General features: G+C 44.2%; 1 protein-coding gene across 1 annotated transcript in view; it reads left to right on the forward strand.

Annotated features, from left to right (window-relative positions):
• The first annotated feature begins 1,046 nt into the window (after window positions 1-1,046).
• Window positions 1,047-17,746, forward strand: part of LHFPL1 (LHFPL tetraspan subfamily member 1) — a 46,341-nt gene continuing 29,641 nt past the window's right edge. Inside the window, exons 1-2 of the mRNA XM_032392794.1 lie at window positions 1,047-1,344; window positions 9,443-9,838. Coding sequence (XP_032248685.1) covers window positions 9,457-9,838 — 382 coding nt within the window. The 5' untranslated portion in view covers window positions 1,047-1,344; window positions 9,443-9,456. The remainder of the gene's footprint in view (window positions 1,345-9,442; window positions 9,839-17,746) is intronic.

The raw sequence follows: 17,746 nt of genomic DNA on the forward strand, positions 1-17,746 counted from the left end.
CAAAAACTGCCTTAGAAAGCTATTATTACAGATGGGAATGTGGTTTATCAGTGTGTTGGGGCAGGAAAAACAAAATGATTGAAAACTGCTGATGGAAAGTAGCAAGATAGACCAATGCATGCATGCATGAATGTAAGGTTGTATCACTGATAAAAGACAGGATGCCCACTTGTATCCACAGCAGGCGGGAAAAACTTTTAACTTCATTAAATAATTGGGGTACAATAAATCTGTCAAACTGCTAGCTCATTTACTCTCCCCTTTTAAATTATTGCTGCAGAATGCTAGAAAATAGGCCTGATTACTTTTATAGCATTCTAGGCAGGCAAATAGGACATTATAGAAGTAAAGATACTTTGGACCAGTCTAGTATGCTCTATTAAGTTAAACTGGTTACCATTCCTCCTTCTAACTCATTTTGTTTAGCAAAGTTCCCTATTCACAAGGCATCTGGGAGGGGAAATGAGACACATACGCGAAAAACTAACACAGGGTAGAAGGTTATAAGTTTCCCAAAATAAGTATGGAGTGCCAGGGACATTCACAGGTGGGAGAGATGACATCAGGTTGGAGCAAAGCATCAGGCAGAACTCCATTAATCTCCAGACTTGTCAGGTATGTTCCCAAGCACAAAAGCAGTTTTTGGTGCTTTGGGATAAGTTAGACCCTGGCTTTTGGTAGTACTGTTATTTTTAAAGAGGCGTTATGTAAGCTTTTTCAGGGTGTGATTTCAAGTTTCTTAAATGTAGTCATTACATCTTGGAGCCATAGATTGCGCTGTTGGAGCATCAGACAATGGAAATCAGTTTGGGGGAAAAAGGTTATTCTGTCTTACTTCATTCAGGCATGTGTTTTCTGTCGTTTCCAGCCACTTAGGTCTGCTACCTAATATATATGGTGGAGATTATTTAGGGCTTTTGAGGAAAGTTAGGGAGAACCTCTATTCCTCGGCAGACATGTGAGCAGCAGATGAGGAAGTGAGACAGATAGGCAGTTGCAGCGACGCACACGCGCGCGCGCGCGCGCACATGCACACACACACACACACACACACACAGCTGACTTGGCAGCTGTGAGGATGGAGGTGGGGAACTCTGTGCCAGCTAAGCTACTTCAAGTGCCTGCATGTCTGAGGCTGGATTTGAAGGCTCCAGCGTGTTTGGAGTTAATTCCCATTAGGTTGGACTCCGCCCCTCTCTCCCAAAGGTAAAGCAAGGTTTTCAGGCATCACTGCAAAGAGCCGCTGGGATTCCCATTCTCTTCTGACAAGTTGTGAGGAGAAGTTGTTTCTCAGATCTGAGTCTGAAGAGAGGGAACAAGTCAATCAGCTTTCGTGGTCAGAAGGTAAATTTGCAACTTGGGCCAAATGCACTGGAAACAGCTGGATAAGAAACTGTTTTTGCTCTCCCCGTGCTCAGCCCCTCTTCTCCCTTTCCTTTCTCAGGCTTCCTGTACTTTCATCTCACAGCTCAGAGAAGCTGTTTTCTTCCCAAAGAGGGCCTGGTGCATTTTTACTTCCTCATAGCCTGTTGTTTGCACAGAGGCTAAGAGGAATCCGGGCTGGATTCCTATTTCATATTGACAGGGCTTGAGGACCTAAGGGTTAACGGTCAGCTGGTTTTCCTAGGAGAGTTGGTAACTTGAGGAGAGGAAGTGCATGTCTCTGGGAGTGGAGAGAGGGCTTTTGCTTGGACCTGTCTGTAGAAGGAGGAGTGGATCCGGTTTGCTGGTGTGCTGGGTTGATCTTTTAGAATTGCCTAAATTGGGACTACGGGACCGAAATAGGGTGATGGGGTTAAACTGAAATGCAGATGTTGAAGTCATTCAGTCCGGCTGGAAACAAAAGATTGTATTCACTCTGTAAATATTTATGAGTTCCTACTATGTGCCAAGCATGATGATTTACAGAAAAACCTGAAATTGTTTGACTATAAATCCATTCTCGAAAAGAACATGGGACACAGTGGTTCCATTTTGTGGTGAGAAACTGAACACAGAAAGAAGCTGAGAGATAAGAAGTCACTGGAAGAGTGGCTGGAGGGGAGAGAGAGGGGAGAGGAGGGATGTTCTACTTCTTGAGAGACTTCAAGTCTTCTCTATTACTTACGGTGGAATGTTATCTTTTCCAGTACAGGGGAGAGTAATGGGCACCTATCCTGGTGTTAGATTTATCACAGATATCATTTCACTTGAACTATGTTTAATCATCTTCATTTTATAGATAAAACTGAAACTCTGAGGTTTTAAGTGATCCTCTCAAGTTCATGTAACCTGTAACGGGAAGACCTCAGGACCCTATCTCAAATCTGATTCCAAAATCTGGACCCTTTTCCACTAAAATGGTATTTCTCAATCATTAGTTTCCAACAGAATCAATTGAGAATTTTTTAAAAATGCAAATCTCATAAATTGTAATTCAGTGGCTCTGAGAAGGAGTGTCACAGTCTGCATTTCAAACAAGCACTGAGGGTGATTCTAATGCAGACGGTTTGGGGCCACCATTTTGAGAAATGCTCTTAATGTGCCACACTGCCTCTCATGTCTGCCGAAGTGGCTGGTGAAGCATCCAGCCCACCTTCTTCCTATACTGGCCAGGTTCACTGAATGGAGGTGATCAGCTGGCGTGGCATTCTATTCCCTTTTGAGGCCACAGGTGGAGGGTCTACTGGGTAACAGTAGCAGGGCTGGGACCAGGAACCTAAGGGTGTGGGGAGATGCAGTACCAGTTAGCCCACTGTTGATAGGGCTTAACGGTGTCTTGCCAAAGCAGGCTGGTAGGAATGGTTTCTAACTGGTGAATGGGAGTCTTAGCTGACCAACTGATCACTGAAGGTGGTGGCATCTGTCCAGCCAGAATAAGAACTGGGATGAAGAGCTCTAACTGGCACCTCAGTTTTCAAAGCAGAAGACAAATGGGGAGCTCAGTGAGCACCATTTTTTTGCAGGGAAGGGAGAAGTTCATATGAAACTTAGGGAAATCATTTTCCAATTCCTACCTTTCCAACCTCAAACTCTGGAGAAAGGGACCAGGACCTGACATGGAGTTTCTTTGTAAGGGCTTTCGCTATCTCTACATGGCCAACTTGATTATTTAGAAATGGTTGTCAGTGACTCAGTTGGTTATCTGTCTCCACGTACTCTCTAACTTCCAGCCTCCAACTGTCTCACCTGCCTGTGAACATCTCAGACACAAATAATAAGTAAAGCCAACATAGCTAGTTTTGCTATTCTTTCTATTCCAGAATAAAAGAGGAGGGAAGAAGAGAGAAGGCTTAGAAAGAGGATCAGCAAGCATGGCAGCTGACGAATTTGAAAGACAAGGCTTAGGTCAAAAGTGAGATATTAAGCAGAGTAGAATAGTGGTGCCAGGGACTGGTGGGGAGGCGGGTATAGGGACTTGTTGCTCAATGTGTATAAAGTTTCAGACGCTAGATGAGTAAATTCGAGAGATCTTCCATATAACTTTGTGCCTAAAGTTAACAGTACAGTGTTGTGCACTTTAAAAGAAATTAAAAGGATAGATCTCACATTATATTCTTAACACACACACATACACACACAAAACCAATACAAGGAACTTTTTGAAGTTTCTGAATTTGTTTTAGTACCTTGATTGTGGTGATGGTGGTACAAATATAAGCATATGTCCAAACTCATTGCGATGTATGCACTAAATGTGTGCATTTTTTTGTATATCAATTACACAAATGGGAAATAAAGCCCTTGGAGTAACTACATCCTGTGATGATTTCAGGCATAGGAGAACTCGGAGTAACTCCCATTGCAGGGATATACAGAGGAGGAATAACTCCTGAAGGACTCAGGTGGAAGAAAATGAGGAGAGAAATGCTTGGGGCTGTGTCTGAAGTAGAAAGATCTAGAATGTTCAGGTTCAGGCTGCTTATATACCCAACTTGATATAAGGAACCACATTGGGCAAAGACATTTCTCTGGAGCGTCACTCTATTTACCACTGGAAACATATGCCTGTGTATCTTGCTCCTTTCCTACAAAAGTCTCAACACTGAGTATGATGTATTTGTAACAGGGTTGGCAGGTAGGCAATGCACACCATCTGGGGGGCATGAGGAGAAAGGCCTGTTCATATTCCTTTGCCAACACCAGTGCCAACAAAGCTGCTCCTCACAGACCAGTCTGAAACCTGTAGTCTTGCAGCCGTGTTTTCCTTAGCAGCTGCAAGTCAGAGACGCCCTTTCTGACCACTTCGTATTCTGGTCATTAACTCCCCGGCTGCTTTGCCTGGACCCCGTTACCTTTGGTAAGGTAGTGCTTTCCTTAACTCCAAAGTTGCATGACAAGCGCAAGTGGGGACAAAAGTATTTGAGATTTTGTCTGTGGGGACTGGGGAGAAAGTGAGGTAAAGGAAGGATTTGGTTTCTTTTCCTCCCACCTAGAAAAAAATAAGAGCAGTTTTTCCAGTTTCATCGATACTAAGTGCTTATGTATGAGTATGTACACAGGAGAATGAAAAGGTGAGAACAAATAATTAAAGACTTGGCAATGAGACACCACAGAGAGAGGCAGAGTGCTCATTTTGGGGGGAAGGGGGCTAAAGGTAAGCTCCCAGCAATCTGAGTTGATTAAGGGCTCTCCTCTGGAAGACCAACCAAGCTCTTCTCTTTTCCCTCTGATGATGCGACCAAAGAATTCGGCCTTATGTTACAGCAGAAAAAGTTTCAAATGAGACATAATGAATGATTTATTGACAGTGAGAGTTGTTAAGCTACTGAGAAAAATCAGAGAGTCCCCTTCTCTAGAGTTCTTTAAAAGTAATCTAGATAACCATTTGATGTGTACGGCTTAGGTGGGTTTCCTGCCTCAAAAGGTTGAAGTGATTCCTACCCATGAGTCTGCATTAGAATCATGACCATATCTCTTAAAGATTAGTGAGCATTAGCCTTCAGTAAGGACAGTAAATGCAGAACACACTTTGTGCTTCCACCCTGGTTGTCACAACTTTCTGGCCACACTCACTGCATCCTACACAACCACTCTCAGAAACAGGCACGTGACCCATTTAGGAGATGGAGAAACTAAGGGATGAGGGACCATTTGACAACTAAAGAGAGAGTGTCAGTAAGAATCCTATCAATGTCTTGTTACTGGACAAATTAGCAGGTACGCTGGGGTTGAGTTCTCGTTTTCTGAAATCCAGTGTAGCTGTGTGGCTAGAATTCCAGGTCAGGGAAACAAAGCCATTGCATACATGACGTATACAGGAAGAACAAAGATAGAAGGAAGTATAGCACTGTACATGATTTTTATTTATGTGAGTGCAAAGAGACTTGGCTAGTTCCTGGGAATGAACTTGGATTGCTTTGGAGGACTGTCATGGAGGGACATCCACTGTAGGCCATACAGGAACTAAAAGCATTTGCCTGAATGTACTTCCCCATCTGGCACATGTGAACACATAGCAAAGTGCCTACGTAGACACCAAAGCCAATGCCTCCCTGTCCAGCCACAGGTGAAGCTGGGTTGGGGTTTATTCTATGCTCAGAAAACACTGAGCAATTGGATCTCTGGGCTCTCTTCCTTGACTGCATGAGGTCACATCTATGATTCAGAAAGGTTTACATTCAAAATACATAGGCTTCATCTCTCCATTGTTTAATGCCATGGTCACCTTTAACTTCACATTGTTTGAGTCCTGGAGAGAGAACATTAGAGAATTATCTGTGGCAGTGATTCTCAGCTTGCTGTCCACAGATAGTGCTGGCTCGCCACACCTCTAGTCCTAAAAAGGGTGACTAACTTTCCTAGTTTTGTCACTGTAAGTCCCACATCCCAGGAAATCCCTCAGTCCCGGAGAACTGGCCTGACTGGTCGTCCTAGTCCTCAGTGAAATAAGGACAATGAGTTTTTCCTGAAGTTAAAAGTATTTAAATTCTGAAAGCCGATGAGTTTCTCTAAAGCTAAGCATATGTAATTTAAACTGGATTTTGTGATTCTGCCTTCTTATATCTTGGCTTCAAAATTCCATTTAAAAATAAAATTATAGTGACAGTGGTTGGTAGTATTGTAGTTTTTTAAACAGCCTGATTTGTCAAAGATGATGATAATCTTTTTTTTAACAATTTAAAAAAATAAATAAAAGATTTTATTTATTGGGGCGCCTCAGTGGCTCAGTCAGTTAAGTATCCGACTCTTGGTTTCAGCTCAGGTCATGATCTTGGGGTCGAGAGATTGAGCCGTGCATCCAGCTCCATGCTCAGCATGGAGTCTGCTTGAGATTCTCTCTCCCTCTTCCTCTGCCACTCACGCGCCCCCTGCCATGCTTGCACACTCGAGAGAGAGAGAGAGAGTACGCACGCACACATGTACACACGCGAGTGGGGGAGGGGTGGGGGGGGAGAGAGAGAATCTCCAGCAGACTGTGCACTGAGCATGGAGCTGAGTGTGGGGCTTGATCTCACCACCCTGAGATCATGACCTGAGCCAAAATCAAGAGTCTGATACTCAACTGACTGAGCCACCCAGGCACCCCCAGATGATGATAATCTTATGTCAGAACCCCACCTCTTATTTCTAGTATAATCTAGGTACCACTCACTGATACAGTTTCTTTCTCTGCCTTAAATTCTCTGCCCTTCTACTGGTTGTCATACCGGGAATTTTGATCTCAATGTGATGATATTTATGGGCAACATATGGGGTTGGTTCTTTTTTTTTTAAGATTTTATTTATTCATTTGACAGAGAGAGACACAACAAGAGAAGGGACACAAGCAGGGGGAGTGGGAAAGGGAGAAGAAGGCTTCCTGCCGAACAGTGAGCCCGATTCGGGGCTCGATCCCAGGACCCCGGGATCATGACCTGAGCCGAAGGCAGATGCCCAACAACTGAGCCACCCAGGCGCCCTGTATGGGGTTGGTTCTGACTAGAGCTGCTGAGCTTGAAACAGCTAATGCTCTTGTTCCTCTGGTTTACACACTGCTTAGAGAAAGTGGCCTTCCTCCTACCTTCCCAGTCTGCCTCTCTAAGTCTTTCCCCATTCTTAAACATTTTTTGAAATCCTAGCTGGGAAACCATGGAGGCTTTTAATTGTAATACTACTGGGGTGATAACGGAGCAAATGGCGGCGGGGAAGGTGGTGGGTGAATGAGAAGTGAGAAGTCATGGCTGTGCCAATAAATTACTGTGCAACCTTGGACGAGTCACTTAGCTTTCTAACCCTCACTGTGCTCATTTGTAAATTGGAGGTGACACCTTTCTTACCAAACAGAGAAGGTTGTTGGGCAGCGGTCATGACATAATGGCTTTGGAAAGGAATATGATGATGCAGCCCTAAGTGTTTGTCAGCTGGTTTCCTCTCATCCTCCCGCCTGAGCTTCTTCACCAGGAAGTGAGACCATAACAGAGGGCTGCTTGCACTTTTCATAATCTTACAAACTCTAATATCACAAGCAGAGGCATTACCTCATTGCAGCCAAGCATACCTGTTTCCTAAGAACAATTACTTAAAACTAGTTCCACTTCTCCTCCCGTTGGCTTTCCATCCCTCATCACATCTTCTCACCCCGCCCCCCTCAGGCATAAATCCTCATTCCCAGGGGCCCAGCTCAGGGCACTTTCTTCCCAAGCCTTAGCATTCCAAAGTAAGCACCTGCAATTTATGATCTCTTCTCCCTTCCTGCACAAAACACACAGCACACAATACATATGTTTCAGGAGGGGAATTGTGGTGGACTGAAAACAGAGCGTTATGCTAAGAATCAAATAACTGGGCTCTGGTCTGGCCAGTGTACCTCACTAGTCCTTTACCCTTGGGTAAAATTACTTCCTCTTCCGACTCCAGTGTGCAAAGTGATGGGGGGAGGGGTGTTAGTACTATGTGGTAGAAAAGTACCGGCCCAGGAATCTGCAGATCGGCTTTCTTATTCCGGTGCTGCTGCTTGCTAACTTACTCTGTGACTTGGGGGAAAGGATTCCCCCCCCAATTACCGGGCCATGCTCCCCCATATGTAAAACAAGAAGGTTGAATTAGGTGATTCATTAAGGTCCTTGCCAGCCTGGAAATTAGCTGCTTCTATGCAATGGTTTCATTAGACAAACATGAGTTAATGGTGCTTGTGAAAAGACCCACAGCTGGGCCTAGTCCCCGAGACCCTGAGTACAACTGCTGCTTTTTCCTGACAATGTCCCAAATTGGCAGTATGCTAGCCCCATATAGCCAGTGCCTGTACTCCCCTTATCTTCGGTCCCCCATTGCTGGACCCCTCTCCTCTCCCACCACCTGTAGTTTTATGCAATGGTGATGAATCATGGAGAAGTTTCTGAAATATACTCCACCATCTTCCTGCTGGAGACATTCACAGTGCAGTCATCAAGCTGCAGTGTGGTCTCTGCCCTAATTGAGGCCAGAAAGCAAAGGCAGAGTAATGGAGTTGGGAGGGAAGTGGTTGATTTTTGACAGAGGGGTCTGTGAAAGCCATTTGTGAGCTGAGCTGAGGAGATTAGATCTGAAAAAAACTCTCAGTGTCTTGAATCTGAGATTACTTGTTACAGAGGGCACCTTGAAAGGTCCTTACAGCTATATATGCATGTTCCTACTGCCAGGCAGGGGCTACCTGATCCATTTCAGAGAGAGGAGAAGCTTTCCTGACTATATTGAGCAAAGGATGAGGCAGGTTTTCTTAGTAGCCTGTCTAGACTTAAACAACCTTCACTGGTTGGAAAGTTGCCTCCCATATTGTTTTTGGGAAAAAGTGACTAAACAGTGCTCACTCAGTGACAAGCAAGGGGTATAAGACAGGCACCCCTTGTTTTATTCTACACATTTCAACCCTGTGAACAGCTCATACTGAGGCACTATTGGACATCCTACATAGGTCACATGAGCACATGCTGTAACTCCATAGTGAGCTCTCCTTCCCTCTTCTCCCTTGTAGAAGGGGCAGCCCCGTGAGTTGTCTTCCTTCTTCCTTCCTTCTTTCTTCATTCTCTGAAAACGACTTGGTTTCTGACCCTCTTGAGATATCATCTCCTCCCAGGCCCCCAGGCCAGCAAGGCCATTCCACTGGAAGCTGAGGATTCTCTGGGCCGCCTTGGTTTCATTCCAGCTTCAGCTCCAGCCACTTGTTTCATGCTAGATGTCAAGAGTTGAAAGCTGTCTGATTAGGCTGCATTTGAGTTGGTAGAACAGTCACTAATTCAGTTCTATGGTTCTTCCTTTGCAGCCTAGAGACCCTAGAACTCTGAATCAGGTGGGAGGAAGGGAAGATGGGAAAAGTGCTGGAAAGCAGAATCCCAGAAGGACCCAAATGGGCCTCAATAGAATAATCTTATCTAAAGGCAAGGGCCAAGTTGTCCATAAATGAGCCCTAGGACTGGCCAGCCAGATGAAAAATAGGCCAATGGAGCCTACATGCTAACTTTCTGCATTTGGTGCTATGACCCAACTCATCTCCCCATTCCTGCAGAGAAACCTGGGACCATGAGGAGCAGCCTGACACTGGTGGGGACCCTCTGGGCCTTCCTGTCTCTTGTTACTGCTGTGGCCAGTTCTACCAGTTACTTCCTGCCTTACTGGCTCTTTGGATCCCAGCTGGGGAAGCCAGTGTCATTCAGCACATTCCGGAGGTGCAACTACCCTGTGCGGGGAGAGGGGCACAGTCTGATCATGGTGGAAGAGTGTGGGCGCTATGCCAGCTTCAGTGCCATTCCAAGCCTGGCCTGGCAGATGTGCACGGTGGTGACAGGTGCCGGCTGTGCTCTGCTGCTCCTCGTGGCACTAGCTGCTGTCCTGGGCTGCTGCATGGAGGAGCTCATCTCCAGAATGACGGGACGTTGCATGGGAGCAGCACAGTTCGTGGGAGGTAAGACTGTTGCTGGGGTTGGGTAGGTCTTGGAGCTTGGCAGTGGGGGTGGGAAGTGTTTCTTCATGGAGAAATCCACTCTCAGCCCCTTCCCTTTATCCAACTCAAAGGCTACGAATGGAGACTCCTTTGAAACACCCAGCCTAGGACTCCCCAAAGTGCCATCTATACCAGGGCTTTATTTGCAGCAAAATTGGCTAGCAGCAAAGTTGATATCTGGTTTGTTAGCCCTCCATTTTCATCACCTTCTTCTGTCTGAACAGTGCTCATTTAATGATATTATCCAGGTCCACTTTCTAGGGACAGCAATGTATACTCTAAATACACTTGATCTCTGGGCGCCTGGGTGGCTCAGTTGGTTAAGCGACTGCCTTCGGCTCAGGTCATGATCCTGGAGTCCCGGGATCGAGTCCCACATCGGGCTCCCTGCTAGCAGGGAGTCTGCTTCTCCCTCTGACCCTCCTCCCTCTCATGCTCTCTGTCTCTCACTCTCTCTCTCGCAAATAAATAAAATCTTTTAAAAAAATAAAAAATAAAAATAAATAAAAAATAAAAAATAAATACACTTGATCTCTAAGAGCCTTGATCTCTGGTAGTTATCTCAGAGGACAGTGATCTGATAAACATATAGGCACAAGTCCTCATCACTAACAAGTTTGATGTACAATCCTCACCAAAGAAATACACCTCTAAAAGTGAAATGCTAGGTACCAGACAGACTATAGGTGACTGCTTATTTGGCCTTTATCTAAGGCTAGCCCTGTCTGGTAGCCATTAGCAGTCTATCCCGATTTCTTAGGGCCCTGACCCACCCTACTTATTTTTCCCTCATTCAGTCTCCCTCTAAATTTAGTGCAGAACACCTGGGAGGCTGGTGATGCATAGATGGGCCAGGAAAGGACCAAATGCAAAAATGGCAGACTGCAGGAAGGCAACGGGGGCAGTTTAATTGGAACTTTATGAGAAGAAAAAGCAAGTTTAGACAGGCAAATCTGTGGGTGAATATGTGAATTATATTTTATACCTGGATGGCACACTGGGAAAAAGTGCTGGTAGAACCTATTGCTGAAGTGGTGGTTGTTGCTCGTGAAGTTTCAGAATCATTACTCAATTCATTATCATTATCATCTCCATTAGCAGTACAGTGTGGGTGACTGGAGCCAGGAAACTTGGATCCCACTTCTGGCTCTTGCCCTGAGTTGCCCTGTGGTCATGGGCAAATGACAGTGACCTTTCCTGGTGCTCATCTGCCTTCCTTCCTTGAATTTGTTCACTGGCAAGATAGTGCAGATCCTGATTTTCTTTCTTCTCTCTAATGACTGTATTCAGGTGGCCATAGAGTGAGGTGGTAGTGGTGAACAAAGACAGCGGTTCTCAACAGGGGCTGATTCCTACCCCACCCTGGACATTTGGTAATCTCTTTGAGACACTTTTGATTATCACAACTTGAGAAGTATGCTATTGACATCCAGTGGGTAAAGGTGAGGGAACAAGAACAAGACAGCTTCCCACTTCCAATGACAAAGAAGTACCCAGCACAAAATGTCAATAGGGCCAAGGTCGAGAAACCCTGAGCTAAGATATCATGGTTTCCTGACCTGCTTATTAAAAAACACTGATTCTTTTGGTTGTGCCAGTTAAGGTGATATTTTCTGGTCCCCTCTTTCCTCAGACTCAGTGTAAAAGTTTTAAATATGAATGAACATTCTAGCCTCCCTTATCTCTGAATTTTTCCACTCTTTAGCTACTAATGATTTCCTGGCCACATTGGAAAGTCATTAGATTAGCTTCTTTCTTCCCCCTTGAGAACCATGGTACAGAACCAATTACTAAGGCTGGTCTAAGCCAATGACTTTGTCTCCCTTTGGGGACTCTATGGATATCACAAATGAACCTTAAATGGGCTCACTTTTCACCTGAATTCTTAGGCATGCTATAGATAGCTTAGCACTTTTATGGACACATTATTTCAGGAAATGACACTTAGCTGGCAGAAGAAAGAGATGGTCTTTTCAACCCATATTTATAGTCTCAGGTCCCAGTTCATTGCCTGGCACAGAGCAGGTGTTCAGTAACTGTAAAGGAATGAATGCACAGCTAAGACAATGTTTAGTGTATATTGGGATAAGTTGGACATGTGAGAGCTGGGTTCATGCACATCCTATCCTTTTTTACCAGGCTTCCATTCAGGGGGGTTAGCACCCTGAGTCCTTTTCTCTTCTGATTTGAGAGGGGCAACTTAGCTTCACTTGAATTTCTAATAGTTGCCAGCAGAGAGTGAGGAGGGGCCAATGGGTAGGAATCAGAAGGCCAGTAGCAACAGCTTCCATCAGACTCCAACCATTAACAGTGGCTCCTGTTCCCAGCTTGCTTGGGCTTGACTGAGACTTTAAGAAACCCTTGTGGTTCTCCATATGATACATTTAATTGATCCTACTTCCTAGGTCGAGAAACTCAAAGGAAATTCTTGAGATACGTGGGTAGATCATGGAGCTTTAGACACTCATAGACTGAGTGGGGAAGAACTTTGGCTGAGTGGCGGGTGTCATACAGAGGAAATCAAAACATCAGTACCCTTTTCATCTCATATGATTCCCCATATAGAATGATTCCCCACTGACCCATGCTCGTAGGAACATGGTCACAGTATTTATACTTAGAGGAGGGATTTTAAAGTTCAAGAATAAAACACCATTTGACAGTAGGCATGGAAGGAGTCAAGACCCAAGGCGTGGTAGTACAAGGTTTATCCCTGGATATGTGAAAGATATTGGATAGGTTGCTAAATTTCAGCAGCTTCCCCATCTGTAACATCAGCCAAATAAGGGTCATTCCTACCACCTTTTTGGGAACTGGTGCCTGTCAAGGTTACATAAGATGTGAGAGAATGGTGAAGACTGCTTGGATGGATCATATTTTCTAGGAGCCCCTTGGCACATGACCATTACCCAAGGGTCTTCAGAGACCTTGGATCTGACCTCTTAGAGATACGCTCTGCCAGTGTCAGGAAGCCAAACCTGAACAGCATGTTCAGCAGCATGGATAAAAGACACAAGAGAAAGAGCTGTGGGGGTTAAGTTTAAGCTTGTTCAGCTGCAGGGAATTGATTTTGTTGCTCCAGGCCTGGCTTCTCGGCAGCTAGTGCATTAACTGAAATACATCAGGGGGTGGAGCCAATTTGTTTTAGGTCTGGTTTATCTCTGCCAGACCCCAAACCACTGAAGAGATGGAGTATCCATTAAGAACAACCCCCTCCCCCTCTTGACTCTTGTTCCCCAGTTTGGCAGCTGCCCACAGAGATGAACGGTGGGAAGTGGGAGAGACAGGAAGGAATAAAGAGCTGCTGGCCTGAGTCAGACTTAGCAAGGTGACCTGATGGGGCCCTTGGGTCCCATTTGCTCCACCTGCAACTGATCCAGCTGGACAAGCCTAGGGTCCAGAGAGCCTTCCACTGGGACCTTCATGCCCTGCTCCAACCGGTGAAGGAAACATCTGGCCAGGAGATTATTTCAACCCTGGGGATCCTGAGGTTTCCAACCAGCTGGCCCCCAGTCCCTGAGAACAAGGTCATTATTCACATTCCCCTGTGTATACATATGCAAGATGCTTGTGAATTGTTCTCTATCTTCAGTGAGAGCTAAACAAAGAAGAAATAGTTGAGAAGTAAATATAAGGAACTTCTTGGCAGGAAAAAGTGTAAGATCTTGGATCGGGTTACTTGAGGGAGGCCAAGAATCTTTCTAGAGCAGGGAATGTATCAGGATCACCTGGAGCGCTTAAAAAATGTGGACTCCCCATCTCTCCTATCCTCTTTCCCATTCTGATATACATAGCAACAGGTGGAAGTCTGGTGTTTTGAAAAATCTCCCCAGTGACTCTGATGTGTATGCTGTGTTCCCTTTCCCCAACTCAAGTGAGAACCATCCCCCTGGACATTTTTTTTTCTTTGAGAAGATATAATTCAACATACCCAGACAGGCACCAGTGTTTTTTTCCATGTAAAGTCTTAATGCTACATGCTTCAAGCTCAATGAAAATTGCCACTGGAGGCAGATCCCTGAGAACCTGAATCAAGGAAAGAGAGCTACTTTTCTTTCTTTCTTTCTTTTTTTTTTTGAGAGCTACTTTTCTAAAAACCATTATGTTCTCTGGAAACCATGCATTTCCTGGAAAATCCTTCAAAGTTTCACTGGCATCATTTAATTTATACTTACCATGCTGAACAAGGATACAAGTGGCTTTCTGTTTGGGAAAATAGTATTTAAAGAAGTTAATACTTATGTAGCAAATTGGAGCAGAGCAGAGAATATGGGTCAGAGCTCCTGACTCTCACCCCTGGGCTTTATGCACTGGTGCTATTGATTTTTCCTTTTCCTCTTGAAGATGAAATGCTATCACAATGTTTTTCAGAGTGGCCCATGAACCAGTTGCATAAGAATTACCTGGGGTGCTTGTTAGGGCCATTCTAAGCATATTGAATCAGAACTGATGCCCTCCAGTCTATATTTTACACAGCCTCTCAGACTGATTTATTTTTTTAAATATAGTATAAAATAGTTCAGATGTATGCACCACTCAGCTTAAGAAATAGAATATTACCAATACAGTTATAGTGTCCTTCATATCGTGATCATATTCCCTTGTTCCTATAGGAAAGGTAACTACTGTCTTTGATTTGTTTTTATCATTCTCCAGCATGATTCCAGTACACGCTAAAATTTGAGAACCTCTGCTCAGTTTCATTCATAGTGTTGCTTTTTTCTAGAATTCCCTTTTTTTCCATCTCTGTCTGTAAACATCTGCCTATTTCTCAAAGTTCATGTCAAATGCAGCCTCTGTGTGAAGTCTCCCCTGATCTATTTTAAATGTCTCTCACAGAAGTAAATTGTCTTATAACTCTGAGAGAGAATATGGGGTCAAATGAATGGGACAGTTGAGTGGGGAGCTCCCTGGGAAGGGAAAGCTGAGATTATAGCTGGAGGGCAGACTTATAAATTTTCTACTGTGTTTGAGTTGAAGTTGTTCTAAGAGCAATAAATGAGCAAATAACAAATTAACCCATACTAGACTTCTGCTCAGGTAGTAAATTCAAACTACCTAATAACCGTATTTGGACAGATATTTGGGGATCGGGTTGGGCGTGTAATAAAATGATTGCACACTCAATATTTGTACTTGTGAATGGCTGTGGAGGAAGCAAAGGGGGTTGGTTAACACCCAGGGAGGGGGCTTTCTCTGCCCAGAGACAAAGATTTGGCATCTGCCTAACGGAGAATGTGCGGTTAGGAGGAGGCTATACAACTGTTGGGATATGGAGAAGTAGTAATTCTGGCATCAGGGGAAGGTTGACTGTAGCTGGGAAGTAGCTGCAAGGAGGGTTCCAAGTTCTGTCCAAGAAGGTGTGTCTGAGGTTTTGTATGGGAGTTGAGGTTGCCTGCCATAAGGGCTGAAACAGAGTGAAGTGTTTAACCCCAGGCCTCTGCTTGGTCAGAGAGGTGAATTCAAACCATAGCAACCATGTTTGGGGAGGACATTTGGTACATTTTGCATTAGGGGATTCTTGTGGAAAGAAAAGCTGAGGAAGGGAAACAAGATGGCAGCCCTACTGATCACTGTATAGTAGGGAAGTAAGGATAGTAACATATTCTAAAGAGCTTTTTTTCCCCTTTCTAGAGGCAGATGAGAATAAGAAAGTACCCAGCTGAACCAAGGGACATATGTGGTTGGAGGGGTAATAAAACCAGGAGTTAGCTATAGCACTTAGAGAAGGGGGAATGCATGTTCCTAGGCTACAGTTACTGAATCAAATATCTCTGGCTAAGGCCTAAGAATCTACATGTTTTAATAGGCCCCACTCTTCCAGAAGGTGGCAAGACCTGACACTGGCAAATGACTTCTGCATTTCTATTTGAAGCTCATCTTCAAAATCCTAAATTTATGAGAACTGTTGGAAACAAATATAATTGAGGATAAATTACCCTGTGACTTCATTTTTAAAATAAGTCTCCCAGGACACATCTTTCTCCAGCTATGAGCAAATGTGATGGAATCAGCTGTCAGTTACAAGTCAAACATCTCCATGAAGCATGTGTACAACCTACTTGCGCTCATCTGTCTAAAAGGCAGGAGGGAGGATAGGGGATAAGAGGAGTAGGAGGGCTGGTTGGGTAGAGCGTGGGGCCACATGCACTGGGGCAGAACACATGCCTGGCCGAGATTTCTAGTCTCTGGCTTGGTGCCTGCAAAAAATTGCAAGATAACAACTCCAACCAGGAAGATTTGAATTGAGCCCTGTTGAGCAATTTGACTTTTCAGCTGTATTTTTTCTGAGGACAAAGAGGTGAGGAAGAAATTAGCATGGAGAATATAGGTGGAAAATGAGAGAGGAGTCATAGGGAGAGGCTGTTGTTTAATAAAAATAATTTTTTGTTGAACACTTTCTATATGCTAGGCACTCTATAAGCATTATTTCTTGAAACAGCCCTATAGGATGGAATACTATTATTCTCATTTTAAAGGCAAGATAACTGAAGCACAGAGAGATTAAGTGACTTGCCTAAAGTCACACAGACTCTAGGTGGCAGAGCTGGAATTTGAACTTAGATCTAGACTGACTACAGAACCCTTTCTCTCTTTTTTCCCATATTATTAAAATATAATTGACATATAACACTGTGTAAGTTTAAGGTGTACAACGTGATGATTGGATATACATGTATATTGTGAAATATTAACCATAATAAGGTTAGATAACACATCCATCACCTCACATCATTCTGGTTTTGTGTGTGTGTGTGTGTGTGTGTGTGTGTGGTGAGAACATTTAAGATCAACTTTCAAGTATATAATACAGTATTGTTCTCTGAAGCCATTGTGTTGTGCTGTCTCTCTGGATCTAATGCCTATAAGATTCCTAGTACTTGCTATAGATATTGTTGTCAAAAGGTGGTCATTTCTGGATACCTGTCTTTAGAACAGCAGAGCTTCTAAGGGGTTGATGATTGCTCTGATTAGTGGGAAAAGTGTTGCCAGTAACTGGCTATGTGACCATAGGTAAATAGCTTTCCCTCTTTGAGTCTCAATATCCACATCTGTAATGGGGATGGATTGGAGTAGGTAATCTCCAGAGGCCTTTCCCTCTCTAAGATTCTATGGCTGTATCAGTTGTCTAGGATGATCTCCCATTCCCGCTATGAAGATCCCTTCAGAAGGCTTCCCCATTGGGTAGCATGGGCAAAGGAAGCTGTCTGTCAAGTACCCAGAGTATACTCTGAAACAGATGCATTTATTGGGCACTTATTATGTACCAGTTACCAAGGGTTCCTCCCTTCCAGGAACACACACTTTAGTGAGGGAAGCAGAGCTCAATCAGTTGTGAAGCATATATTATCACAGGATATTTTAATCACAGGAATAAGCACAGGGTACTGTGGGAACACAGAGAAGGAATATGTAACTTAGCCTGGGGGTGGGACCTTGGGGATAGTGAGAAAGGCTTCCTGGAGGAGGTGATTCCTGACCTGAGCTCCTCTACATGGTAAGGTCTGAGGAACAAGAGGGGGCTGAGGAGAGTAGAAGGTTCCCCCTGCCATGTTGAGACACACACTTGGCCAGCACTGATACCTGCTTGAGAAATCAGAGTTCATGCCAGTCCCAGGGTTCTGAATGTGGAGGTTTGAAAGCAGAACTGCTGTTCTTTTATGAACTTATGTTCTTTTCTTCCTAGTTTGTGTGGAAAAGCTCACTTTTTAGTAACTCTTCCCTCAAAGGATATATATACTAGAAGCAGGAAAAGGCTAGGATTTCATTTCCAATTTTGTCCTTAACCCATTGTGCATACTCTGGGTTCCATATTCTGGCTCATACTTCCTCATCTCGTAGGATTTCAGTTTATCTGTGGTACAAACA

Source organism: Phoca vitulina, unplaced genomic scaffold (assembly GCF_004348235.1).
Source record: "Phoca vitulina isolate PV1807 unplaced genomic scaffold, GSC_HSeal_1.0 scaffold69, whole genome shotgun sequence".
Classification (NCBI taxonomy): Eukaryota; Metazoa; Chordata; class Mammalia; order Carnivora; family Phocidae; genus Phoca; species Phoca vitulina.